Here is a 26,758-nt window from a genome sequence, read left to right as displayed (position 1 = left end):
GGTGTGGGGTCTTATCTTCCTATTTTTTGTTGTTCTGTGCCTCTTAGGACATTAGGTTATGCAGCCTGCTTTCCTTTTTGGTCCGTCATGAGCAGCAAGAGCTGAGGGAGATGTGGTAAGGAAGCTTGAGAAGCGGTGCTGCACAGTACACAGTGTCTGAGTGGCCACGTCAGGTCAACCCTGGTGGCTGGATCCCAGAATTTACAAGGAAGAGGAAGGCAGAACAAGAGCTCAAGGCGAGCCTCACTTCCCAGAGAGCATGAGGCCATGCTTGGCTACGGGAAATCTTGTCTCAGAATGAAAGAAAGTCAGTACTTACCCAAGTTTAGTAAGACATTTAAGTTCTTGCTATTAGATACTACTTACCAGTTGATGATTTTAGGACTATGTTTTGAAATTTTTAAATTTACCAATGAAATATTGTACTTCTGATGTTTTGTATTTTGCTTTATGTGAAATAGGATGGATAATGGCTAGTTTACATTAACTATTTTAAATATATTTTTTTCTGACTGAGTCTCACTGTAGCTCAGGTTGACCTTACACTTGCTGCACTTGTTCTGCCTCAGCCTCCCCAGATGCTGGGAGTGCAGGTGTGAACTGCCACACTTACCTTGCTTTTCACCTTCTGTTTGTGTGTGCATGTGTATGCAGGTGTGTGTTCTTGTGAAAGCAGTTTCTATATTTTGAGGCAGAGTTTTTACATTGGTCTGGCAAGTGAGTCCCAGTGATATTACTTATCCCCTGCTCTCTGTTTCCAGAAGAGGGCATTGGATCCCATTACAGATGGTTGTGAGCCACCATGTGGTTGCTGGGAATTGAACTCAGGACCTCTGGAAGAGCAGTCAGTGCTTTTAACTGCTGAGCCCTCTCCCTAGCTCCCCCTTCCTTCCCCCCTTTTAAATATGGGTTCTAGAGATTAAACTCAGGTCTTCCTGCTTGGAAAACATTTTAAAAATCATACTTTATGGACTGATTCATTCCCCTAGCCCTAAAAGAGGGTGAGTTAGGTGATGATGATTATTAATAAACTAGAAAATAGAGAACTCAAACAATTGATTGTGATACTTTCCCCCTTATTAAAATAGTTAAGCACAATTAATACAGTTTTATCAAAATAATGGAAAGTATCCAGTTGGTAGATTGCTTTCTGAAGACCGAGGAGATGCGATTTCTCCTAAGTTCTTTAGTGTTTTTAGCCTTAACATAAGTGTTCTGTGTCTTCTGTAAAATATGTTTCGTTTTAGTGACAACAACACTATTTTGTAGGAATAATTTTGAAATGTCAAATACATGAAGTAACAATTTGCCCTTGAAATGATTTAGTTTGCTGAGTAGGGTATCACATGCCTGTAATCCTAATTAGTTGGAGGCTAAGACAGGAACACTGCAGCTTAGAGGCCAGCCTGAGACCCTGGCTCAGAAGAAAAAGTACAGAGAAAACCGTGCTGTTTGCTATTAGCACAGCGTTTTTGTTCCTTATACTTGTGCTATTTTTGACAGTAACTGTACTCAGGAAAGGTTCAGGTTGGTCAGCGTGAGGTTAGAAAACAAGGAAAGCCCATGGGTTCTTCCAGTTGAGTGACTGGCACTTTGATGCTGTGGGGCTAGTCTTTGTTAGCTTGCTTAGCAGGGCTGTATGTAAGTGCTTTGATGACACTGAAGTATGTAACTGACTGCTACCAAGCATAATGTTGCTGATCAGATTCTCATTGTGAAACAGACATGCAAAGGTAGCCATGGTCAGCAATTGCCATCCCCCCCCCCCAGAAAAAAAAAAAAAAACAGTCATTCAAATAATATAAAGTTCTACCATAGCAAATGTTTGACTAGGTAGTATTTTCTGCATTGGACTCGGTTACTCTTTTTCACTGTGAGACCTAAGTCACACTGTGTAGATTATTAAGAATCTTCATTATTTATGGCCAGCTTTACTAGAAAGTGAAGATTAAGAATCTATATCTTCCTTTTAATCCTAGCACTTGGGAGCCAGAGGCAGGCAGATCTCTTGAGTTTTAGACCAGCCTGTCTACAGAGTGAGTTCCAGGGCAACCGGGGCTACACAGAGAGACCCTGTCCCAAAAAACCAAAAAAACCAAACCAACCAGCCAACCAACCAGCCAGCCAAAACAAACAAACAACCCCCCCCCCCAAAACCTCTAAAAGATTCCCCTCCAATAGAAAACTGTACCTGTGCTTAACAATACAGATTTCCCTTTCTTTTTATTTCCTAAACAGCAGTGTTTAAAAAGCACTTACATTAGGTGGTATAAGTATTCTTGAGATGATTTAAAGGATTCGGGGAGATGTGTCTATGTTAAATGTAAATACTAGGCATTTTATATGAAGTTGCCATAGCTACAGTTTTGGTGGGGGACTGGGTGTTAGGTGTGTGTAGGGAGTGAATGGAGATGTTCAGGGATCCATCGTATGCAGGTGCCTGTACTGTACTTACACGTTAGGGATGGCACCCTGGACCTATACAGAAAGTCAAACACTCTCCACTGTACTACATTTACATTCCCAGTCTTTGCTTTTCTTTTGGAGAGATCTCAAATCTGTGTTCCTCTTGCCTTTGCCTCCTCAATGCTGGGTTATGGTATGTACCATCACGCCTGGCTATGATGAGTTTTTAAACCCATTTAAAAGGGTTATAGTTTAAAACTCAGTAAAGGGCAGGAGAGATGGCTCAGTGGTTAAGAGCACTGACTGCTCTTCCAGAGGTCCTGAGTTCAAATCCCAGCAACCACATGGTGACTCACAACCATCTGTAATAGGATCTGATGCTCTCTTCTGGTGTGTCTGAAGACAGTTACAATGTATTAAATAAATAAAAAAGTTCTAAAAAAAAAAAACAAAACCCCAAACCATTAAAAAGGCTATAATTCACATTAAAAAAGCAAAACAAAACAGAAACAGAAAACTCCATTTAAAAGCATTTACACAGCATAAAAATCTCCATTTTTAATTGTCCACTCCTTTTTTTTTTTAAATTCAGAGGTTTGTAAAACTATCACCATGGTCTTATTCCAGAACATTATTAGTACTCTCCAGCCATCTCTGTGCCTCTTAGCTGTCACTTTGTATCTCTCTCTACCCCAGCCTCTGAATTTCCCAATTTGAATATTTCATAGAAATGGAACATAGCATGTGAGCTTTTGTGTCTAGCTTCTTTCACGTTGCACAGTTTTAATAATGTTTATAGTATAACATGAATCTATATTTAATTCCTTTTATAACTAAGTAATATTGCATTGTATAGACAAATGAAGTACTCTGAAGTGAATATGGGCTTGCTTGTTGAAGTCTTTAAGTTACTTTTAAAATCTGATCCCCATCCCTGCCTTTCTGAGAAAGGGTTTCACCCTGCAGTCCATGCTGGGCAGGGACGTGGAGTCTTCCTGACTCAGCCTCTGAAGTGCTGGGGCATGTGTCACTCACTACACATGGCAGAAACCCATTGAGGTTATTGAAAAGATTGTGGAATATCATTTCCATGGGCTGCTGAGATTTATCTAGACACTTATTAGCATTTCTTGCTTCTCTCTTTTGACTTATAAATAGCACTGTCTTAGTTAAGCCATATTGTGTGTGTGTGTGTGTGTGTGTGTGTGTGTGATGCATGCGGAGTCCAGAGGTTGATGTTGGGTGTTTTCTTCTGTTGTTCCCCACCTTGCACTTTGAGGCAGTCTCTCAGTGAGCTTTGATCTAGAGATTTGGCTAGACTTGCTACCCAGGAGCTCCAAGGACTGCTTGTCTTTGCTTTCTAATTTTTTTTTTTTTTTAAACCTGAGTTCTGGGTCTCATGCTTGAGCAGCAAGCAGTGTATTGACTGAACCGTCCTCCTAGCTCTTGGTCAAACCATTCGATAGTCACATATCTGAGTTCATACTACTTAACTCACATTTAGAAGAAGACAAAAGAGCCTAGAAATCCTGTGTGAAATTCATTTCGCGTAATTAGAAAGGTGGGGGGGCTAACATCAGGCTGGGCTGCTAGTACTGTGAACAGAAGTTCCATTTTCAGTGCTTCCTGTAGGTACCAATTTTACCTTTTTACCCAAGTCTTTTAGTAAAGGCAGGGTCTCACCATGAGCCTAGGTTGGTTTGTAATTCATAATCCTCCCAACTCATCTGGGATTATGATGTACCACCATGTTTATTGTTATGGTTGCAGGGGCTTGGTATGCTGCCCAGGCTGACCTTGAACTTCTGGGCTCAAATGAATTTTCTTATCCTTTTAAGTAGCTGGAGTTACAGGCAATGTCACCACACCCATCTAATCACTTTTGATAGACGACAGTAATATAGTTTTGGAGTTTGTAAGTAGACAGTTTGTTACAGGATTGCATATTAAGACAGATATGTACTTGGGTAAAGGAGGGGTTCATTTCAGCAGAAGTGCTTTCCTTAGGATCCCCACCTGTTTCAACACCAACTACAAAAACACTTGGTTTCTAGGGAAGGGCCAGAAGACCAGCAGGAACTCTGTGGGAGTTGGGCCAAGAGGAGAGGGGTAAGCAGATTGCAGGATCAAAACTGTCTAACTGGAAAATTATGTTTTTGTCTGGTCAGCTTTACTTGGAATTGAGGAAGAAAGTTGTGCATCTGCTTGCTAAGCTTAGGGTGAGCCAGAGTGTAAGGGCTTGCTAAAGGAGAGAAGTCTGTGAAGTTTGGTCAAGCCCAGTCAGTGGGAACTGTATGCACTTGTCAGAATCTCCCTTGTTCAGAACAAAACCTGTCTCCTTTGGAGATAGAACAAGAGGTTGTGAAGTTAGTTACATTAGATTTGGCCGATTGCTCTCACGGGTGTGACAGGAATAGTATTTTGCCACACATCTAATGGGTTGTTTGACTTTGGTCAGAACTTTTAAAGGACTCTCAGATTTTAAAAAAGCCTCTTGATTGTTAAGGGAAGAACTCAACATCAGGTTTCAATTCTAGTACCTATAAGATTTAAGTTAAGTCCTATCTTTCAGATATTCTCCAAATACTCTGGGATTTTGGGGCCTGTCAGGAAGTGACCATCCTTAATGTATGCATGAAGCTGGAACTCTGTGAGCTAGATAGTAGGACAAATTTCCAGGAAAGCTCTGAACATAGCCTTTAAATGTTGGGTTCCATGAGATTAAAGCAGCATTTTCAAAATGACACCTGTGGTTCTTCCAGTTTGGGGGCAGGCTGAACCTAGGCAAAAAGTTATATTCAGGAGGGGCTCTGGATAGGCAAGGAGGAAAGGTAATTTAGATTATAAAGGATTAGACTGTTAACAGTAATAGAGAATTTAAGAGAGGAGAGAGAGCGAGAGAGAGAGAGAGAAAGAGAGAAAGAGAGAGAGAGAGAGAGAGAGAGAGAAAGAGAGAGAGAGATTACTTCACCCAGGAAGTAGGACATTAAAGCACCAGTAATATTGTAAACAAATCCCACAATCACCCTTTAACAGTTCATTCAGCTCTGTGTAATTAATTCTTGTTTTTCTGGGTCTCTGTGTGTTTGTTTCATGAACCCATCTTTTTATCTACCAGCTGTTTAGAAATCCTGACTCCATTTTCTTGTGTGAGCTCAAAGTGATGCCCTTAGATACCTGTGCACAAAGGTCTCCTGGCACACAATAACTTTTTTCAATGTCAATTTTTTTTTTTTTTTTTTTTGGTTTTTTTGAGACAGGGTTTCTCTGTATAGCCCTGGCTGTCCTGGAACTCACTTTGTAGACCAGGCTGGCCTCAAACTCAGAAATCCNCCTGCCTCTGCCTCCCAAGTGCTGGGACTAAAGGCATGTGCCACCACTGCCCGGCCAAATGTTTTTTTTTTTTAATTGAAGGTGAATATTTGCTAATTTGCAAGTGTGTTCCCGGAAGCATCGGGGTAGATGCCAGAATAAATCACATGATATGACTAACCCATTACCGATAATTTTAAAGGTGAAAAAAAAATCTGAATGGTTGCTACAAAAACAATGCAGTTGGCAAGTATGAGTGTTGGTTTTTGAGGCACGCCCACCAAATTGGGTCAGTCAGAAAAGTTGTGAGATGTCTGAAAGCAGACTGATTAACTTTAAAAAGAGGCGTGGTTAGTACATCTGATAAGTGAATTTAGATGAATATAACTTTTTCAGAGAGAAAAAAATCTAAAGATATGTAACAAACATCAGACATAGTGTTCTCAAAATAACAAGCAAACATAAAATACATCAAGAATATATAAACATGGACTGGAGAGATGGCTCAGCGGTTAAGAGCAATGACTGCTCTTCCAAAGGTCCTGAGTTCAAATCCCAGCAACCACATGGTGGCTCACAACCATCCGTAATGAGACCTGAAGCCCTCTCCTGGTGTGTCTGAAGACAGCTACAGTGTACTTATAATAATAAATAAATAAATCTTTAAAAAAATATATAAACATTATCAAATAAAAAGACTTAGTAGGTCTGGAATAGACATTTCATGTCCATACAGTAAAATTCCTTAAGTTAACGACATGTGTTCTCAGCTAAGAACCCTGGTCTACCTAGAAGTTACTGCATTCAAATTAAAGTAATTAACTGTGACCAAGTTAACATTGAACCAAAGGTATAATTGGACTGTCCTGCACTGTATGTAGTCTTGACACCAAGCAAAGCTGGCCCAAGTTCTAATAACAGAAACACATCGTTCATTTCTAGTAGTTTCGTATTTTTGTACATCTTTTGAATTCAGAGTAATTAATAATCCCTCACACACACTCACACACCCCTGTAGCCTAGGAGGCGAGCTTCCTTTTGGCAGCATTTACCGATAGAATTCTGGCGTCTGATCAGATAAGCATTATTATTGTTAACTTTGGACTTTTACACGCTTTTCAAAAGAGCTCTTTGTAAAAATAAAAAAATCTCTGTGTGATATGTAAGGGTCCTCTGAGAATCTTAAATGCAGTATGTTAGACACACTTTATTTAGGATTTGGTTTTGAAAGGGCAGAGTGATACTTGCTTTTAATCACACTGAATGTGATTTTAGATAGGTAGGATCATAAACCACACAGTACAATGGTTAGAAAACAATTCTAGTTCTTAAATGAGGTTTTTGTTTGCTTGTTTTTGTTTTAAACAATCCAGCACATAATAAAGTCAGCATTAAGCACAGAGAATACTGATAAGATAGAGAACATATGCTGTCCACAGGGATTATTATGGTTATTAAGAAGGCAAAGGCCTTTTAAATCCTCTTTAATCTCATACCTATGGATTTGGCAATTTTAACAGAGAACACCAAAATCTTAATTTTTCAAAAGGATTCCAAAGAAACTCTTATATAAACTCATTGGATTCTAGCCAATTTTGACTTGAACAAAATTCCTTTGTCATGATTAAATTAAAAACTTTTATAGCCATTTAGATTTTGTCCTACATTTTCCTCAAACTCATTTTGGAACATTTGTCTTTAGCACAAAATTTTCCCTTCCCAAAGACATAGCCTGCATATCTTACATACGAAGTTGTTCTGTGTGTCACTATTTTTAATAGTTTCATTTGCATATAAAATTATAACTCGTGTAATTGCAGCAACTGATACTTTAAGACAAAGTTACTTGGAACTTAATTATGAAACTTGTACATCAGCATTTCATAGTAGACTAATAAGACTTAAGAATACACATCTTTCACCTTTTTATAGCCAGATTTCTTTTCTCTCTTACAATTTTTATTATTATTACTTTTTTTTTTTTTTTGTGGTGCTGAGATTCATACTTGGGGCCTTACACATACTACCACTGAGCTGTGTTCCTAGCCCAGTACCACTTTTCAAAATAAGTGTTCTTTAATAAGTTCATAGATTTAACTCTTCTACCATAAAAGTAAGATGAAAGAAACTATATAAGTAGAAAACATGTTTCAGTATTATAATTTAACTAAAATGACCTAGATAGGTAATAAACATCTATGAACTAATATAGCACAAATCTGAACTTTTATTAGTACCAAAGATTTTGGATACTGTCTAAACACTATGTTAGTGTATGGTGTGTGTGCATGCACATATCTGTATGTATATGTATGTATATGTGCATGCATATGTCAGCACATGTAGTGTTACACATCTGGAGACCAGAGGTCAGTGCTAGGTATCTTCCTCAGTTGGTCTTCACATATTTTTTGAGATTGGATTTCTCAGGTCATTAATTCAGCCATGCTGCCTTAATCCTGGGATCTACCCACCCCAGGCATTCACCCACCTCTGTCTTCAGCACTGGGATTAAATTGTACTGCTATCCTTTACTTTTCATATGGGTTCGAGGATGGGAATTTAGACCCTCGCTTGTTATGTAGCAAGCACTTCATCAACTGAGCTTTTTCCTAGCCTCACATTGGTTTATTTCAATACATAATCGCTCTTAAAATAGAGTTTGTTAGATTAATCACTTCAGCTAAATGCAAATGCAGGTGTTATATTTGTTTATTTGGAACTAACCTGTTAAAGTTTAGTAGAATATTATCCAAACAAAATAAATCATGCTAGTATCATACAGAAACTTAGAAGACATAGAATATAGATACGAATTACCACTTATAGCATTTTATTTTTTAATCTCTTTTGTGCTGGAAACTGAACCTGGGACCTTGTAGATGTTGATGAATGTTTTGCTGAACCACATTCCTGGGTAAATTTTATTAAACCAACAATATTTAATTAGTCTCTCTTGCCAGATTGCCCAAATTTACTTTAACTTACTTAGCTCTTTATTTTTTAGATCGTGTGTAATCTAGATTTCCTCAGATTTGATTTGTATCCCAGGCTGACTAGAAGTCCGCCTGTTGTAGCTTCCTGAGTATTAGGATTATAGACAAGAGCCTGTAATGACTGGCCTTAACTTGGATTCTTAAAACATTTGGGTTAGTTCCTCTAAAAATACTTTTGAAGGCACATTTTGGATATCTTAGGAATGTTTAATTTATAAAATTACTTATGTTTAAGCTAGTCTAAACAGAGTTTCTTTAAGGAATTTTAAAATATATCTGTTAATACTATCCATAGGTAGGAAAATAGTTTACATAGATGGATGCATATAAACATACAGACAGATACAAATAGGACGTTCATATTTCAGATTGGAATTTCCAGCTCATTTTCAGTTGATATAAAAGAGCTTATTCTAGCCCTTCTCTCTTTTATCTTGTCGTCACAATTATCTGTCTGCCTATATGTCAGAGAGAGAGAGAGAGAGAGAGAGAGAGAGAGAGAGAGAGAGAAAGAGAGAAAAAGTTCATGCACTACTCTTGTGGCACCATGACTATGAGGGTCTCCAGAGATTCAACTCAGATTATCAGGCTTGGTTGCAAGTGTTTTAACCTACTGAGCCATCTCCTTGGTGACACACACACACACACACACACACACACACCAGACTGTGTTTGTGACTGCTAGACTAAGTTGAGGTTACTTGCTGAGTCAGTATAAAGTCTGAATGTGTAAGTAGACTAATTTTTGAAGGAAGGACTGAAGGAAGACCATCTGTCGTCCTGGGTGTCTCCGATCTCATTTGAGAGACTAAAAGCCTGTTTATAGCTTGAGCTTCTGACTTCTGCCTGAGCCCCCATTGGAAGATGGGCAGGTCAGGTTAGGCAGGCCTGTAGGATTTGGAAATTTGGAGATGGAAGGAAGGAAGAATTGGACAAGGTATAGGTCACTGCGGAGCCTGGGGTATTGAAAGGAGGTAAATGAAAAGATTGAAGGGAGCCTGAGGGAAGGGTGACAACTGAAGGGAAGAGAATGTATGTGGGACAAGGTCATGCTTAGGTATAGAGCCTTAGGGAAGCCAGTAAGGGAAGATTTTAGGTTTTTAGGGACATTGAAATTCTTCTCAATTGTTTTTAGTAGAAATTTGCCATTTGTGATTCATTGAGCTAGTTTAGAAGACCCTGGAATACTTATGTTAGTGTCAGAGCCTATGTTTGTTCCCATAGTCTGAAGAACTGTTTACTTGAAACATCTGAAGTAATTCCTTACGCTATCAGCAGACAAGAGGTCTGGGGAACTAGTTCAAGGGTTTATACTGGGGTTGGAGGGTTGGCCCCGTGGTTAAGAGCACTTCTTGCACTTGTAGAGGTCTCAGGTACAATTCCCAGCAACCACATAGCAGCTCATGCCTGCCTGTGACTACAGTTCCAGTTCCAGGGGTCTGATGTCCTCCTCTGACCTCCACGGGCACCAGGTACACACATAAGGCTTCAGACATACACACATAAGGCAGACACTTATATGCATTAAAAAAAAAAGTTGATCACAGGAACACAGCTTAGCTGCTATTTCTGAACTGGAAAGACATTGAAATAATTCCCAAAGCACTGTTTCTGAGGTAGGGTTATCACATGCCCATAGATGAAGTACTGTTCCCATGAAAGTTATGTCACCATACAGATATCAAATGGAAGTAAAATCTAGGCAGGCCTATTTAGGACACTTTGAAAAGACTTTAACACAGGGTATGCTTTGGCAGCAGGATCTTTTGGAACCTTACAGACGTACAGAAAGACTTCGACAGGTAATGGTGAATGGGTTTTTGCTGGGGAGGTGACTAGGTTAGTTGGGGTTAGCAGATGAGATGTTAGCTCTAGGCCAGTTTAGCAAGTGACTTTTGATGTGGTCTGTTGATTTCTGAATGTTGGTTAAGTGAGGATGTTCAGGGACTAGAGTTATTCTCAGTGATTAACCCTTACCTTGAATGTATACAGGCCCTAGTTCAGTCTTCAGAATATCGAGAAATTGTGACGAGAGAGAGAAGAGTGGAAAAGGGAAGGAAATAGGGAGGTAGGAGGAGAGGAAACTGTTCTACATCAGGTGCTTAAGCCAGAGTTTAAGGGATGATAGAAGTCTGAATACACTTTAATCAAACCAAGACCATGAGTAGCTTCATGGGCATTTATGGGCTCTTGGTTTCTTTGTAAATGCATTTGTCTTTCTGGACTGGAGATGAGTCTCAGGGCCTTCCTTGTACATGCTGTGTAAGCATTCTACCATGGAGCCTTCTACTCTGCATGGTAAATTTCTTCCTCCCCTCCTCTCCGTTTCCTCCCCCTCTACATTCTTTTGAACATTTGTTTTGTGTGTGTGTGTGTGTGTGTGTGTGTGTGTGCGCGCGCGCGCACCTGTGGAATTCAGAGGACAACTTGGAGGATTCAGTTCTCTCTACTGTGGGGATTGGACTCAAGTCATCAGGCTTGTTGGCAGGCATCTTTACCTGCTGATCCATCTTTGTCAGCCGCTGATTTAGGTTTAGACTAGGCTCTAATGGAGGATTACATGTTTTGTTACTGTTTTTTGGCAAGGTTGGGGATTTAGCCAGTGCTTTGTAAGTGCTACATAAGTGCTCTATGACATAACTCTATCCCTAGTCCTGGAAGATTGCTTTTAAATATTAGTAAAAGTATTTACCATATTACTGTGAGCAGTGGACTGACTCAGCTAGGCACCTGGAATAAATTAGTTCTAAGGGATATATCTCTTAATTCTCAAGGAACTGAGATCCTACTTGAAGTAGAAAATATACTTCAAAAAAGCAAGTATCAAAACAGAGTGTGGAGCGGTAGGATGTCTTCTTTTGAGTAAAGGTGCATGAGAACCTGCATTTGATCTCTAGAACCTGTGTGGTGGAAATATGTCATCTGGCCTTAAAATGTACATGCAAGTACACAATCACACACACACACACACACACACACACACACACACACACACCTATAAATAAAGCTGGGTATGCTGGCATACATCTGTATCTTAGTACTCTCCCCCGCCCCCTTGCCCTCCCCACAGTAAAACCCACTCATTTAAACAAGCAAACAAAAGCTATTATGACGTAAGTGATAAAAGACTGTAGAGGTTCAAAGATGAAGTGTCAGAAGCCATCTAGGAGAGGCAAAGGCAAGCAAGCAAGATGGCCCACTGTTGCATGGCTGTGGTGGGTGAGCTCTGAGAGTGCTGGGTCCTTAGAGACTTCACCCCAGGATTGCTTCGTGCTGCTGATAATGTCTTTCCTGTCAATATCACATAGCCTAATGATTCCTGGGCATCAGCCCACCTATTGGGCAGATTTCCTGCAGAATCAGTATGAAGATGTACTCTCATTTAGTAATGCTGTGTAGACGAATTGGTGATTTCATTATTCCTGATAATGATTTTATAGAATTCCTAAGTTGATACAAGTAATTTCAAACCTATAGAGTTACAGCTGTAGTTAGAGCTCCATGTACCTTCATACTTCATGAGCTAATTGCACTAGGAAAAGAAAGCAAGCTTGGATCAAGGAAAACATTCCTTCTAGGTTAGGGACAAGGCCATTGTCTGGTAACTAAAGGTCATAAACTGGGACTGCACAATTTATTATAGGTACAGGGACAGAAAGTAAGTGATGGACTAGTCTTTCTATACAGGATTTCAAACTAATAAGACATAAGGCAGATGATTTGTCTCTTGACAAAACTATGCTAACTTACTACATTAAAAAAATCATTGCTTTAAACTTACAATGAACTTTTGGAGCTAGTAACAGGTATATCTAGTCTAGTGCTAGTCTTAATGGAAAGACATGTAAACAATTCTGCTGTAATTCCTTAAGTTTTATTTATCTGTGACATGAACTATTGGCCTTAAACTTAACTATGAACTGTTGGAATGTAAAAATGCTTAGAAAACTGTGTGATCAATTATTCTGAGAAAGTATAAAAACTAAGAACTTTTGTAAAATGATGGTGTAGATTTCTTCAGCTTCATCTAATATGTGCGACTCGTGTATGTCTGAATTTTTCTCTTTTCTTTTCTCTCTGGTTCACACAGAGTTAATGAACTCTAAGCCTCTCATCTGACCAGTGAGGGGCCCTTGAGCCAGAGAGAAAAGAGCCCTAGTAACTAACTTCTTTTCTTAATCTCCTGCTACTATCAGCAGGAATTTATTGCCAGAAGCCAGTGGTGGCTTTTGGCCATAGAATAGAGTTAAAGAAAGAGAAAATTTACCAAAAGTTAGCAACTTTTGACCTGCAATCACTGATACCACCCATTGCTACCTGCCTCAGTCTACCTTGGATGCTGGGCTGGTCACTAACAGTAAAGGATGGTAAGATCTAAATCTAGCCTTGAAGGACTTAGATTTGCTCACTGAGAGGAAAGTATGGAGAGAGCAGAAAAGTGAGTACACTGGTGATGACATACACTGTGATGTGTTCCCAGATCATATGTTAAATCTGTTTTAATGTGCTGAGATTTAAAGATGAATTTGAAGTCCAGGAGGAAGTTGTGTAGTGGAAGGCTAAGGCTTTGGGGCTTCATGCCTTACATAAAGGGAATGAGGGGCCTTTTGAGTTGGGTGAAGTGTATGTGTGTGTATATCTATATATCTATATCTCTATCTCTATATCTATCTCTATATCTATATCTATATATCTATATATATATTTGAAGTAGGAAAAGGAGAATGTTGAGCTCATTCACTGTTAGGGAAATTTAGATGTGAGCTCATGAAGTCTAGGGCAACAGAGATGTTCTAGAAATTGGGAGCACATTTAAAGAAATAATAAAGAAGCATTAATTACACAGTAATTGGCAGACTAGAAAAAGAGGAGGCATGCCCATAGTAAGACTAAGAAGACCTGGGCTGTGGAGATGTCTCTATGAAAAGTGTAAGTACCTAAGTTTGGATCCCTGATACCCAAATAAAAACCATATAAGGGTGCTGTTGGGACTCATCTGTAACTCCAGCACTAGGGGCAGGGTTCAGGATGATTCTGGGGAGGAGGGACTCACTGACCAGCCAGCCTGGGCTCAGTGAGTGATTCTGTCACATAAAGTCATCTGATGTCCACCCTGGCTTCCACATGTGCATGCCTAGGCTAGTGCAGCCATCCTACACTTGCATGCACTGGCCTGTACCATCACCACCCCACAAAGAATTACAACAGCCTTGAAGAAGCTTTTAGAGAGAAAGGTAATGAATTTTAAGTCAATGATAGGATTGCAGCATCCCCCCCCCCATGCTCCCCCCAACCCCCCAAGTCTGGGGAATAAAACATAAAGTTAAGTTGATGGTTTAGAAATCAGTTGTATAGAGTTTAATGATGATTAACAGAATCTGGGTTGTTATTTTGTACCCTCTCATTTGGGGACTAGAGGTATATATGAGAAGTGAGAGAAAGATTTGAAATAAACAAGAGACCATTCTGCCCGTAGAGCTATAGTGAATACTGTAGAGAAGGGAAGAATAAGGACTAGGGAAAGGTTTTTAGTTGGATTTTTTTCTTGAAGCCTTTGAGAAAGCAGGTTCAGTTGGATAGTGTATGAGGTTAGACAGAAGAAGTTAATAAAGATGAATGGTGATATGAAGTTAGGAGAAAGAAAATACTTCTTGAAAGTAAACAACGTTAGAGTTGGGTAGAGTGTTTGATACCTGAGCCTGCCATGAGCCTTTGAAGATAGGGAGCAACTGATGGAGCTCAGTTGCAGAGAGAATGAACCTAAGGTGTTGCTTGACCCACAAAGTAGGAAGGGCATTTCCCCACACACTGCTGAGGACAGGGGAGAGGGATGCATAGCCCTGGCTGCCCTAGAGCTTGCTTATGTAGACTAGGCTGCCCTAAACTTTCAGAGATCCACTGGTTCCTGCTTCCAGTGCTGGGGCTGGGGCCCAGAGAACTTTTTGAGAAGTGTAAGATGTTGATGGTATGATACATGCTTATGTCCTAGAACCCAGGGAGAACCATTCTGGCTTACAGAGTAAGACCTTGCCTTCAAGGGAAAAAGAAACAGAGAACAAAGGATAAAATGGACCTTGAGAACTTGTTAGGAGGTTCTAGCAGAGGAGTTCAGCCATTTGAATATTGACCAAAGACCCTTCCTCCTTTATTCAGGAAAGTTATTCTCTTTGACTGAGTACACAGCTTTGGGAGAGATGCGCAAGGAGCAGCAAGGGAGGAAGGATACACCCACCTAGCCAGCCATGAGAGTAGATTCCTGAGCTCCTGCAAGTGGTTGCTAAAGAGATGTGATTTCTGTTTGAGTTCTGGTTGTTAGGAAGTCAGGCCAACACTGTGGAGTAAGCACATGGTATGCATTATGTTTGCTACTGGCAGGGAGCAGACGTGCAGAGTCTGTATGTCTAGTAGATAAAAATGGTATTGTAATTTTCTCCAGGTTATGCACTACTCAGCAGATTCTGGTGGCAAGGTTGAAGGCCATGTTCATGCATGAAAGAGTAGCTGCATAGACAGACCTTTTGATAGTATGCAGTTGCTAAAACACTATCATAACTAGAGCTGTTAAATTAAAGATACTAATCTGCTCATGGTCTCCTCCAACAATGATGGCACTCAGAAGGCCCATAAACTTTAAATTATCAGGAAAGTTTTTTAGATTTTTGTAGATAAAAAAACTCTCCAACGGAAATATTAATGCTTGACTTGAAAATTATGAAAGCCATTTGGCTGCTACCTAATGCCATAAACAAGTTTGGTATGTAAAGTTTCTCATGGGTGGTAATGCCATAAGTAAAGTATCCATTAACTAATACATTTCTGTTATTCTCCCCCCCCCCCACACTTTTTGTTAGGTATTTTCATTTACATTTCAAATGCTATCCCGAAAGTCCCCTATCCCCTCCCCCCCATTTCTGTTATTCTTGAATTGTAAAACTTAAATATCCTGGGACTATTTTTTAGTTTTCTGCAGTAGCCTTTGGCATTTAACTCTTTACTAATAGAAATGGTTTGTTTGTTTGTTTGTTTGTTGTTTTTTCAGATGTTCCTGTTTGGCTTATACTATAAAAATCTGAGTAAGCTGACACCATTTGGACTGGTTCATTAGTGTGATGTGTGGATGTCTGCAGTGAGTTCAGGGAAATTGATGCTCTTGTCAGTGTCTGTAGTGGTTACACACAGTAAGCTGAAATGACTCAGCCAGTTTTCTTTTTCTACTGAAGTGAATGCACACGTGTTTTTGACTGAGAAATTTGGGTTTCAGTGTGGTTGGATCAGAAGTTTATGTTACCTAACAGATGGGTAGAACACATGTTCATAATCCAATTTGGTCAATATAGTCCTATAAATGGGCTTAACCATTACTTTTTTCTTTTTGAGTTTTGTGAGCCACTTAATTTTTTCAAATTAGGATGTTTTTAATTAAGGAAGTGGTACTTTTAGGGGTTGAGAGCATTTGATATTCTTTCAGGGAACCTTGATTCCGACTATAGAAGTCACAAGATGGCTCACAGCCATCTGTAACTTCAGTCTAAGGGATCTGATACTCTCTCTGGCCTCTGTGGGCACCAAGCATGCACATGGTGCCCAGACATGCAGGCAACACACACACACACACACACACACACACACACACACACACACACACATACACACACACCCCATTAGGTGTATTTTAAGTTTTCTTGGTCACATGGTTGGTGGGTATTCAGTGTGCAGTAATGACTTCACATTGTCATAGGAAGCTCCATAGGACAGTGGCACTCAGTTCTTAATTGGTGCTTGATATTGGGAAAGTAAATGTCAGAAATTTAGTAAAGATATTAAAAAAATAACAGAATTTGTACTATTGTAGTCCTAGTAATTCAACTTTATCAAAGTTAAATGTTATTTCTCAGGTAAGGTTTATATTTAGATTTGGTATTAGGTTAGTCAGAGACCACTAATACTGGACAGCAGGAAGTTACAGCAGTTTCTGCTAGGCTGCTTATAAGTTTTACTAAGGTATTAATATTATTTGTCAATAAATGTTACTTATGCAAAGGGCAAAGTTAGGTTTCGGTATGTGTATATAGCTGGAGTGAGTTCAGGGAAATTGATGCTGTTGTCAGTGTCTGTAGTAGTTATACATAGTGAGCGGAAAGGACTCAGCCTCTATCTTTATAATTGAGACCAATTTTTTATGTTGCTGTGGGAGCTGCAGCTCAGTACTGAGTGCTCGGGGGTTCTGGGCTCAGTCCCTGGCTCTGCAGAAAAGCAGTGGGGGAGCTTGACTCTTGTTCCTGGTTTTTCCCACTTCTGCTTTCCTCAAGAAAGTCAGATTTTGTCTGAATAGATTAGTTGACATTTTCTATAATCATTCATAGATGAGCACCATTAAATATGTTTTCTTTTTGGTCTGGCATCTTTTTCCATGTGTTATTTAGAGATTATCTCATTTTTCATGTATAAACGGTTCATTACATTTAAAAAAATGATGGTTGATTTTGGATTTTGGAGACAGTCTCCTTTAGCCCATGCTGATCGTAAAATCCCTGTGTAGCCAAGGAAAGCTTAGACCTCTTATTTTCCTGTCTCCTTATTCCAAGTGCTGGGATGCAAATATGTACTACTGTGCCTGGCAGTTTATTGCTTCTTATTCTATTAATATATTTCTACCTATTTACTAGTTTTTGTCCACATTTGGGTTGATTCTGATTTATGTTAGTGCAAACAAATTTCTTTGAACATTTACTCATTGGTGTTTGTATTGTTTTTATTTCTCTTGAGTATTTATTCCCATGTATTTAGTTCTCTTGAGTAAATACTTGAGTGTGCAGTGGCTGGATCATATGGTAGATTGTGCTTCTAAACTTTGACAAGCAGTCAGTTGAGGCCACGGATGTAGCTCACAGCTGGGATTGCTTGCCTGGTACACAGGAGGATCCCTGAGTTTCATCACCGCACTGCAAACAGATAGCTGCAGAGTATGAGTGTTCCAGTTACTTATTTTTTTAGTATGTATAAAGCTTTTAAATTTTATCTTACTCTCGATAAGAAAAGGCAGACAGGTGAAATTAATTTCAATTCTTTTTTTAAAGTGCTAGAAAGACATTTTAAGTGTGAAAAAATTTTAGCCAGTTCACTATTGCTATTTTTCTCATTAAAAAAAATATATATATAGGATTCTACTTTCCTGTGTGGTTGTGTGCTTGTTCGCGATTTTGTGTAGCACATGTGTACAATGCGCACAGAGACCAGAAGAAGTGGGATCCCTGGAGCTGGTAGCTATGAGCTATCAGATGTGGTACTGGGAACCCAACTCAGGTCCTCTGCAGGAGCAGCGAGTGATCTCAGCCTGCGAGCCAGCTCTTCACCTCTTAGTTCCCATTTTATTTTTGATAGTATTTAATCACAAATGGTGATTTGACTTTATAAGATTCATTTTATAAGATCTGATACATCTTCTTCTTCCTTACATATTTTTCTTTTTGTTTCAGCGGCCCCTTTGTTGCTTTATGCAAACAGACGGGACTTGAGATTGGTTGATGCTACAAATGGCAAAGAGAATGCAACGATTGTAGTTGGAGGCTTGGAGGATGCAGCTGCGGTGGACTTTGTGTTTGGTCATGGCTTGATATACTGGAGTGATGTCAGCGAAGAAGCCATTAAACGAACAGAATTTAACAAAACTGAGAGTGTACAGAATGTTGTTGTTTCTGGATTATTGTCCCCGGATGGGCTGGCATGTGATTGGCTTGGAGAAAAATTGTACTGGACAGATTCTGAAACTAATCGTATCGAAGTTTCTAATTTAGATGGATCTTTACGAAAAGTTTTATTTTGGCAAGAGTTGGATCAACCAAGAGCTATTGCCTTAGATCCATCAAGTGGGTAAGTGTGTAATGTACAAAAGGCATTCCAGTTTCTATTCCTTCCTAGTCTTCCTTCATTGGTAAATAACCCTTCACTGCTAGGGGACAAAAGAAAGGTAAAGGACTTTTGGGTTTCATTGTCAAATAGACTTGACTGTGGAAAGTTGAGTTTGTTCTTAAAAGACAGTATGTATCCACCATGTATTCTCTGTTGCTGGGGGTGCAAATTAATAAAACCAGTTTGGAGATTTCTCAAAAAAATTAAAAATAGAACAACCATGTAACCCAGCTATTTCATTCCTGGGTGAATATATGGAGAACTACTTACCATACCTTAAGAGACACTTGTATGTATGTGTGTGTTTGTAACTGCTTTATTCACTGTAGCAAAGCATTGGAATCAACCTAATTGTCAATCAACAGATGAATGGATTATATATGTATGTGTATGTATGTACACACACACACACACACACATGCACACACGCATGCGTGCATACATACACAGTTCTGCTCTAAAGAAAAGTGAAATTAAGATATTTCCGGGAAGATGGATGGTATAGGTTCAGTGCAAGTAGAAAAGAGAAGACGGTAAATGTTGGAGGGTTAGGAAGGACTGAGTGTGTGCAGTGAACACGAACTAGGAAAAAGACTATAAAGTTAACTGTTTTCCTAGCCTTGATGCTATTCTGGGTTTTTTGTTGTTGTTGTTGTTTTTTTGTTTTTGATTGTGGATAAGTACATAGGTATATATCTAGTAGTGAAAGTGTAAAATCAAATGTAAAGCTCTGTGGCTTCAGAATTAATACTTAAATTGTATAGAAGTTCATTGAGATGTATAGACTTTGGGTCTGGTTAGTTTTGGCATGTAATTTTTATTTGCAATTTTTAAAAAATAATAAAGCTTATAAAATTAAAAAAATATAAAAAACAGTGTAAATAGTTTTGTTTCTTACAGCAGTTATAGAACAGCCATGTTTATAGTTCTTCATTGTTTAAAGAGAGAAGGAAGACTTAGTATCTCATAATTTAAAGATGATGTTTTTAAAATATTTTTGATTTTAGACTATCACATAACCAGTCATTTTGCAATAGTATCTTTTATATTAAGCTCTGACATACCACTTAATGTATCTGTGGTGAATGGAAAGAATAAATATTAAATAACTTATTTCTACTTAGCTAGACATGCATTTCAAGATCTTGCAGTAACTGGGGTCTGTGCTACTCCTCAACCCTAGGCCTAACCCTAACCCTAACCCTAACCCGGTTGTGCTACATCCCTAGTGCTGTAAGAGTTGTAAGTGCTGTAAGAGCTCAGAACTGGAAGCCCTGCAACCCTGCGCGTGCTCTTGGTACCTACACTGCTCCTCATTTACCTCCCAGCCGTGCTGTTTCATGTTTTCACTCAGTGTGCTATGATGGCTAATGGAGGTGACTGTGCTCATGAGCTTGAAGTGACCTAACTAGCACTCAGTTAGAATCTGCAGGTATCTTCTGAATACTTTTTATATTTTAATAAGTTTTTTTGATTTTTTTTCAAAATCAGGATGTTCTAAACATTAGAATGCTTTAAACCTCTTTGTAGAAGGGAGTAAATTAATTTTATGTACTAAAGTAGAACTTGCAGAAAATCAGATAAAGGTTTATATGGGCTTGCTTGTTTTGATATCACGTCTGATTGCTGGCATATATAAAAGATGATGTTATTAAAAAAATGAAAAATTTGTTATGTGTCTGGGGTTGCTTAGAGCTTCATCATGACTGAATAAGTTTTAATAAGAAGAGGCTTTTTATTTAGGTATGGAACTCAGCTCAGTTTACAGCTGAGAGCAGTCCCAAAAGGTACTGTCTAACCATCAGTCCAGGGCTTACTAGGGCAAACCCACAGAGTTACAGTTTTGGGTCTTTTTGAAAAGAATAAGCAAGTTTTGATTACAACAGTAGAAACAGCAGTTAGTCTTATGATCTGTTCTTGCAAGAACAGCAGAATTTACAAGATCAGTTAATTTAAGAATAGTCTTCAACTGGGAAAAAGGGAAGTGGGTGGTTGCCAGGGTTATAACCTGTACAAGCAAGAGGCTTACATATTAGAGGCTGTTTTTTTTTGTTTTTTTGTTTTTTTTGGTATTTAGTCTCAAGCATACAATCTAAACTTTAAATGTAATGTTCCCCCTCCCCCCCACTCCCCTCCCCGGGCCCCTCTTGCTCTGTAAATGCAATGTTAACCATTGCAAAGGAGCATCTATTGACATGAGATGGTCCTTTAAAAAGAAATGAGAGAGAGGACAGCTTTCAGGTCAGTTCACCCAACCATGTGGATCAAACTGCTGGCAGGCTAGGTGCAAGTGCCTGTACGTGACACCATTACTCTCTAAACCATCTCCCTGGCCCCTAAAATAAATTTATCTATTTATATGTTGTACATTGGTGTTTTGCCTGCATTTATGTCTGTGGGAGGGTGTCAGATCCCCTGGAACAGGAGTTACACAGAGTTGTGAGCTACCATATGGGTGCTGGGAATGGAACCTTGGTCTTCTGGAAGAGTAGTTAGTACTCTTAATCATTGGGCCACCTCTCCAGCCCCTCCCAGGCTCTTAATAATGCATCAGAAAATAGGTTAGGAATCAGAAGAGTGAGTCTTAGAGACTGTACAGTAAGCTCTTCTGATAGGAATTTGGTTCTTGAGCACTCTGAAATAGTCTTGCGAAGTGGAGCTGGTATCTTGCTAATAGAGTTTGTAGGTTGGAGGGGGCTGATATGTGTGAGGCTACTGGTATTGTAGATCACATTAGATTTGGTGCTTTCACTGGTCATTAGGGAAGACCCCTCCCCAGCCTCTTCCCCTCTCCCTTCTGCCAGGACTTTTCAGAATGTCACTGTGTAGCTCAGACTGACCTGGCATTTGTAATCCTCCTGCTTCATCTTTCAGAGAGCTGGGATTAGAAATTTATGTTCCACCACCCTCACCCTCCTTTTTCTTCTTGATAAGCTTATTCTTACCACTATAAGGGTGATAACTGAAATTAGCTGGTTAATAGTTAATATATTTCAGACCTCTCCATTTCCTTTTTAACCTCATTTGAGAAGAAAGGGGGTATAGTTTTAAGGATATACTGTCTATTTAAGGATAGAAAATTTGGGAGAAACAACTTTTCGCTAAAAGTTTATTATGTTGCATGTATTTGGAGATGGCACTATTAAAGGAATTAGAAGGCTATTAGAGCTTAGGTTGCTTATTCTGGTCCATGGTTTTACAGCTTGAATAGCACAGTTCTATTGTGTTATTCACAGTTTAGCACCTTGACTATTTCTGCATGGGGTTATACTTGTGTGGTTGTATACCACACACACAAATACACAATATAAATAAATATGATTAACATGTAATCGAGACCAAGTAAAATTTGTCTAAATGGTATACATCTGATAATTGGTATGATAGAAAAATTATTTAAAATTATATTTTAAACTCATAGAATAAAAATATATATTCTATTGCTCCTTCAGTATTACTGATCTTCGATTTGTGTCATATATTATGGTTTTAGTGCAAACGCAATTACAGGTAGAATTTACCACTTGTCAAACAGAAGAGATGATTTCCAGATTTATTTTCTAGGGGGAACATGACATTTTTTTTCAGATAAAGTGTATAAAGATAGCGCTAAGGAGTAAAGTAGATGTTTTCAGATCCCAGCATCCTTGGCTTTGAGGTTCAAAAGCATCAACTGAGCGCTTTACATCAGCACGTAAAAGGAGGGCAGCTGAATGACTGTATTGTTGAGAACTGGGAACCGGTGCAGACAGCTGTGTGCTTTTGGATGTATGGAGTTCTTTGTATTATCAGTTCATTTAGCCTAGACTGGAAGAAGAGTTTTCTAAATTGGGCCTCTATTAGTCTGGTCCCCCCACCCATTTTGCTTTCAATACTTTGGTAGTGTAGAGGTCAGGCCAACGAATAAGAAAATATGTATCTTATGAAAATTGTTCCAGGAAGCAATGCTGTCCTTTATATTGGATAGAGGACATTCCTGTATAATTAGAAAACAAAGCACCTCATTATGATTTGAACATTGCTATACCTTGGTGACACTGACAGCCTGGTTCAGGTGCAAGTCCTGTAGTAATTCTGAAAATATTTTTGCTTGATTCCAAATCATTAAATATTTCTCTCAAGTGATTGAACTTGAGTTCATCCTGTTTGTGGCCAGTGAACTTGTGATGCTCCTGTCTTAGCCAACTGAATGGCATAACATTTTTTATGTTCATATAATAGTAACACTAAAAGTGTACTTAAAATGCTTATGTAAGTACACAGGAGATAGAGGTATGAGGATAAGGAATTGGAGGCAAGCCTGGGCTACATAGCAAGTTCAAGGCCAAACCTGAGATATATTGTAAGATTATGTCTCAAAAAAACAAGGGTTAGGGGTATACTTTATGTAGATAACTGATAGGGGAATTATCGTAGGTTATGTTTTAAAATACGCATTGCCCTGGTTTATCAAGATGACTGAACTAGTTCCTGCCACATTCAGGTGTTTGATAAATATGCTTTGAATAGCTGAACTTTAAATTAATAGTGTTCATATAATGTATTCTCTTTAATATCCTAACACTTGGGAGTCTGAGGCAGGAGTAGTTCCATGATTTTGAGGCTAGGCCAGGTTATATGAATGAGTTCTGGGCCAGCCTGGAACAGAGTGGACTCTGTCTTACTACAAATGTAGACATTTTATGAAAGCATTCTGAATATCAGAGCTTTTTTGTTTCACATGTGTAAATTTAAGTTAGCAACTTAGATATGTTATCCTTAGAACTGTGGGGTTCTGCCCTCTTTTAAACTTAAGTGATTATTTATTTATATATTTATGTATTTATGTATTTTAAAAATTTATTCATTTTTGCAGTTTCATACCTGTGCGTATTGTACTTCTATTGTAGATCTTCCCCACCCATGTTCTCTTCTGTATCCCCCTCTCCCCTCAGGTTTTTGCCACATCCTCATCCTTCGTTATGTCTTTGTGCCCCTTAAGCTCAGGACTCACTCAGGTCAGGCGGGTCTTGAGATCCTCAGAGTAGCTGAGGCTTTGGGCTCTCATGCTAAGTTTAGAATTGTTCCTATAGAACAGATAGATCCTTTAAAACATTGATTCTACTGTTCTCATTGCTAGTCTTACACTGGGTTTTCCTTATTCAGAACTATTTTGCCTTTAAAACCCACTTAAGCCCCCACCCCTTACATTTTAAAGTACTTTAAAATATAAAAGGAATTTTGATTTTTTTTTTAATTGCAGAATGAAAAATGTAGCCAAGAGATTTATATTTGTGGCTTCTGTTTTCTACTTTCTAGTTGAATTAGTATTTATTTGGAAGTAGGCTAACATTTTTATTAGCATATATGCATTGTAATAATAATGGGTTTATTATATTTTTATACATGTAACTTTTTTTTTAAAGATTTATTTATTATATATAAGTACTCTGTAGCTGTCTTCAGACCCTTTTTCTTGTTCCGGCCCTGCTTGCTCTGACCCTACATGTAATATTTTAAAATTCTATTTGCCTGTAAAACAACCCCTTGCTCCCTCTTCACTGCCTTTTTAAATAGATAGATACAGATAAATAAAAACTGTTATTACCTAAAAATTAAGAGGAGTATGTTAGAAAAATTATTAGTCTTGTCAGGAAATATTATAAGTTGTGCTTGATTGGCGTCTGGGATGTGGTAAATCTAGGTCATTGGGAGGCAGTGTGTTGAGTATATATAGGTGTTCTCTAATATTAAAATAGAACCCTTTTTTCCTGAAAATGTCCTATCCCTCAACCACTTTTTCTTTATATAAAGTGATGTTCATAATTTTGCCTCAAGTTAATGAATTTTAGTTATCTTTCTTTGTGTCTTTGTCTCACTCTGTTGATCTGGCTGTCCGAGAACTCACTGATAGCCGGGCTGGCCTCCAGCTCAGGTTCTGTTTGCCTTTGCCTACTGAGTGAATTGTCTAATTTTTTTGTTCTGTATTTTAAGTCTACTTTTATTAAGGGAATACTGAAAGGAAACATTTGTACTAATGACTTTATGTAGCATAATATTTTCAGAGCTTTGTTTTTTAATGAAAGCTTTCTTTTTCAAGACTTTGTTTTTGTTTGCTTGTTTTGCTGCCAATTTGTTAAATTCAAAGAGAGGCCTCTGGATCGCTGGGTAGGCACTCTACCTCCAGCCACGTTCCTAACCAGCAGCTGAGGTTTTTAGGGTCGTATTCTTAGTAGGAAGAAGGACATTTTGTGTTGGTAAAGAATAACACATTCGTTTGGTTCACTGTTTGAGATGGGTCTTTGTGGTTCCGGATCATCTTAACTTCATGATCCTGCTTGGGAATACAAGGTCTCTTACCTTAGCACATGCTGGCCTCCAACTGTGGTCATTCTCCTGCCTCAGCCTCTTAGGTCCAAGCATGACTATGCCTGATTCTATTTAATTTTGGAATTGTGAGTTTCTGTATTATATATGCTAAGTTCAAACTCCCAACCTTTGTGAGGGCACTTTGTGACAACACAGTGTCTGGTGAGTTTTTCACTTCCCTCCTTTTCAGTGGGTTCAGCCAAGAGACAATGCTGCTTGCTTTCTCTGCTGGGGGGCAGGTTGTTCTCATCAGTCAGTGCCTGTGAAGGAATCTTAGCACAGGCTTCATTGCGTTCCAGGGTCTGTCTTCTTCCTTCACTTGCCACCACCATAGAAGCCTTTTAGATTCTGGGATCAGAAAACCCTCTAGGGCTGTCCACACAGTCTAGCAAGTTTTGCCTTTTTTCTGTCATGTTTGCTCACCAAAGATCACCCCTTTGCTTTCCCCTAGCTTTATGCTGGAAGAGGTGTTTATATATTTTACTTTGTCTATCTGTACAAATCAAAACAAAAGTGGTAGTTTTTCTGGTTAACATGTTACCAAATTACTAGAACTAAAATTTCTGACTTTTGTGTTTCATATATCAGAAGGCAGCTCTATTTACCACTATACCTCCAACACGTTGCCTGTGATGTTGCTCGTTAGGGTAGTTGGATTGGATGCATTCTTAAGAGCAGTAAAACACACAAAACTTGAATTGCAGTTTGAGTTTTGAGAAATGAAGATGACTGTGCCTACATTATCATTATAATAGATTACTTAATATATTTTACATTACTAATGTGTATGTTAATGATTTACAGATCAGTAACAAGGATCATAAAGTGAATTGTGACTTAATATAGATTTGGTTCACATGGGTTTTATAGCTCAATTCTGATACGTTATCTTTTTCTGTAATTACATCTTGTAAAGGGTGAACATTTATTCAGTTTAGCTTTATCACAACCAAAAACTTGTGAATATCTTTATTTGGAAAGCTAGATTCAGATTGAATGCTTATTCCAAAATAAGGAGTTATGAAGATTTTGGAAATTGTTATGATTTTTCCATACCTAATCATAGAAAATATATGTTTGTAATGCAAGAAATTTGTATAAAGTAACTTGTATCTAGTTTGTCAGTTTGAGGCACTTTTATAGTTTTAGTATGACAGTCTTTGATGTCTTCGGACTCAGTATGTGTTTTCTCTCATTCCCTTTCAGTCGAGATGACGCCTCTCTCTTTCCTTTATTCCACTTAAAATTATTTTTCAGAAAGCATTACAAATAAATAGGCTAGACACAGCAATGAAATTATAGTCATATGGACATTAATCAACATCTTATAACAACCTGGTATTAGTTTTCATGATTTTTGATGGATAGCAGATGTGCATACTGTTACAAAGTAGGACTGTAACCACATAGCCTAAATTCTTCAGTATCGATTAAATATGTTTACACTCTTAATTCAAAGTCAGAGTAGAAGCATTGAGGTTAAAATAAATTAGGAGGCAAGCAGGCACCGTTATCCAAGAGTGAGTAACTGCTGATGAAAGGAGGGTTCTCCTGAATGAGACTGTGGCCTGGCTTTTGAGAAATGGAGATAATTCATCAACCTACTGAGCGCTTCCCTGATCTTACTTTTGAAGGCATTGATTAAAAAGCCTTGCAGACTATAGTCTTATACTTGTTGAACTTAGCAATTTTATTAGTACTTCTAGGTATCCATAGCTCACTGAGAGAGGGGTTAAGTGCAGTAAAAAACCAACCAGACCTCCTCCTTCATCTGTGCCCACCAATTA

General features: G+C 38.6%; 1 protein-coding gene across 1 annotated transcript in view; it reads left to right on the top strand.

Moving 5' to 3' along the window:
- Lrp6 (LDL receptor related protein 6) overlaps positions 1–26,758 on the top strand; it is a 122,882-nt gene that overhangs the window by 5,682 nt on the left and 90,442 nt on the right. Inside the window, exon 2 of the mRNA XM_021188702.2 lies at positions 18,191–18,584. Coding sequence (XP_021044361.1) covers positions 18,191–18,584 — 394 coding nt within the window. The remainder of the gene's footprint in view (positions 1–18,190; positions 18,585–26,758) is intronic.

Source organism: Mus pahari, chromosome 2 (genome assembly GCF_900095145.1).
Source record: "Mus pahari chromosome 2, PAHARI_EIJ_v1.1, whole genome shotgun sequence".
Taxonomy (NCBI): Eukaryota; Metazoa; Chordata; class Mammalia; order Rodentia; family Muridae; genus Mus; species Mus pahari.
This window is presented reverse-complemented; position numbering and strand designations above follow the sequence as displayed.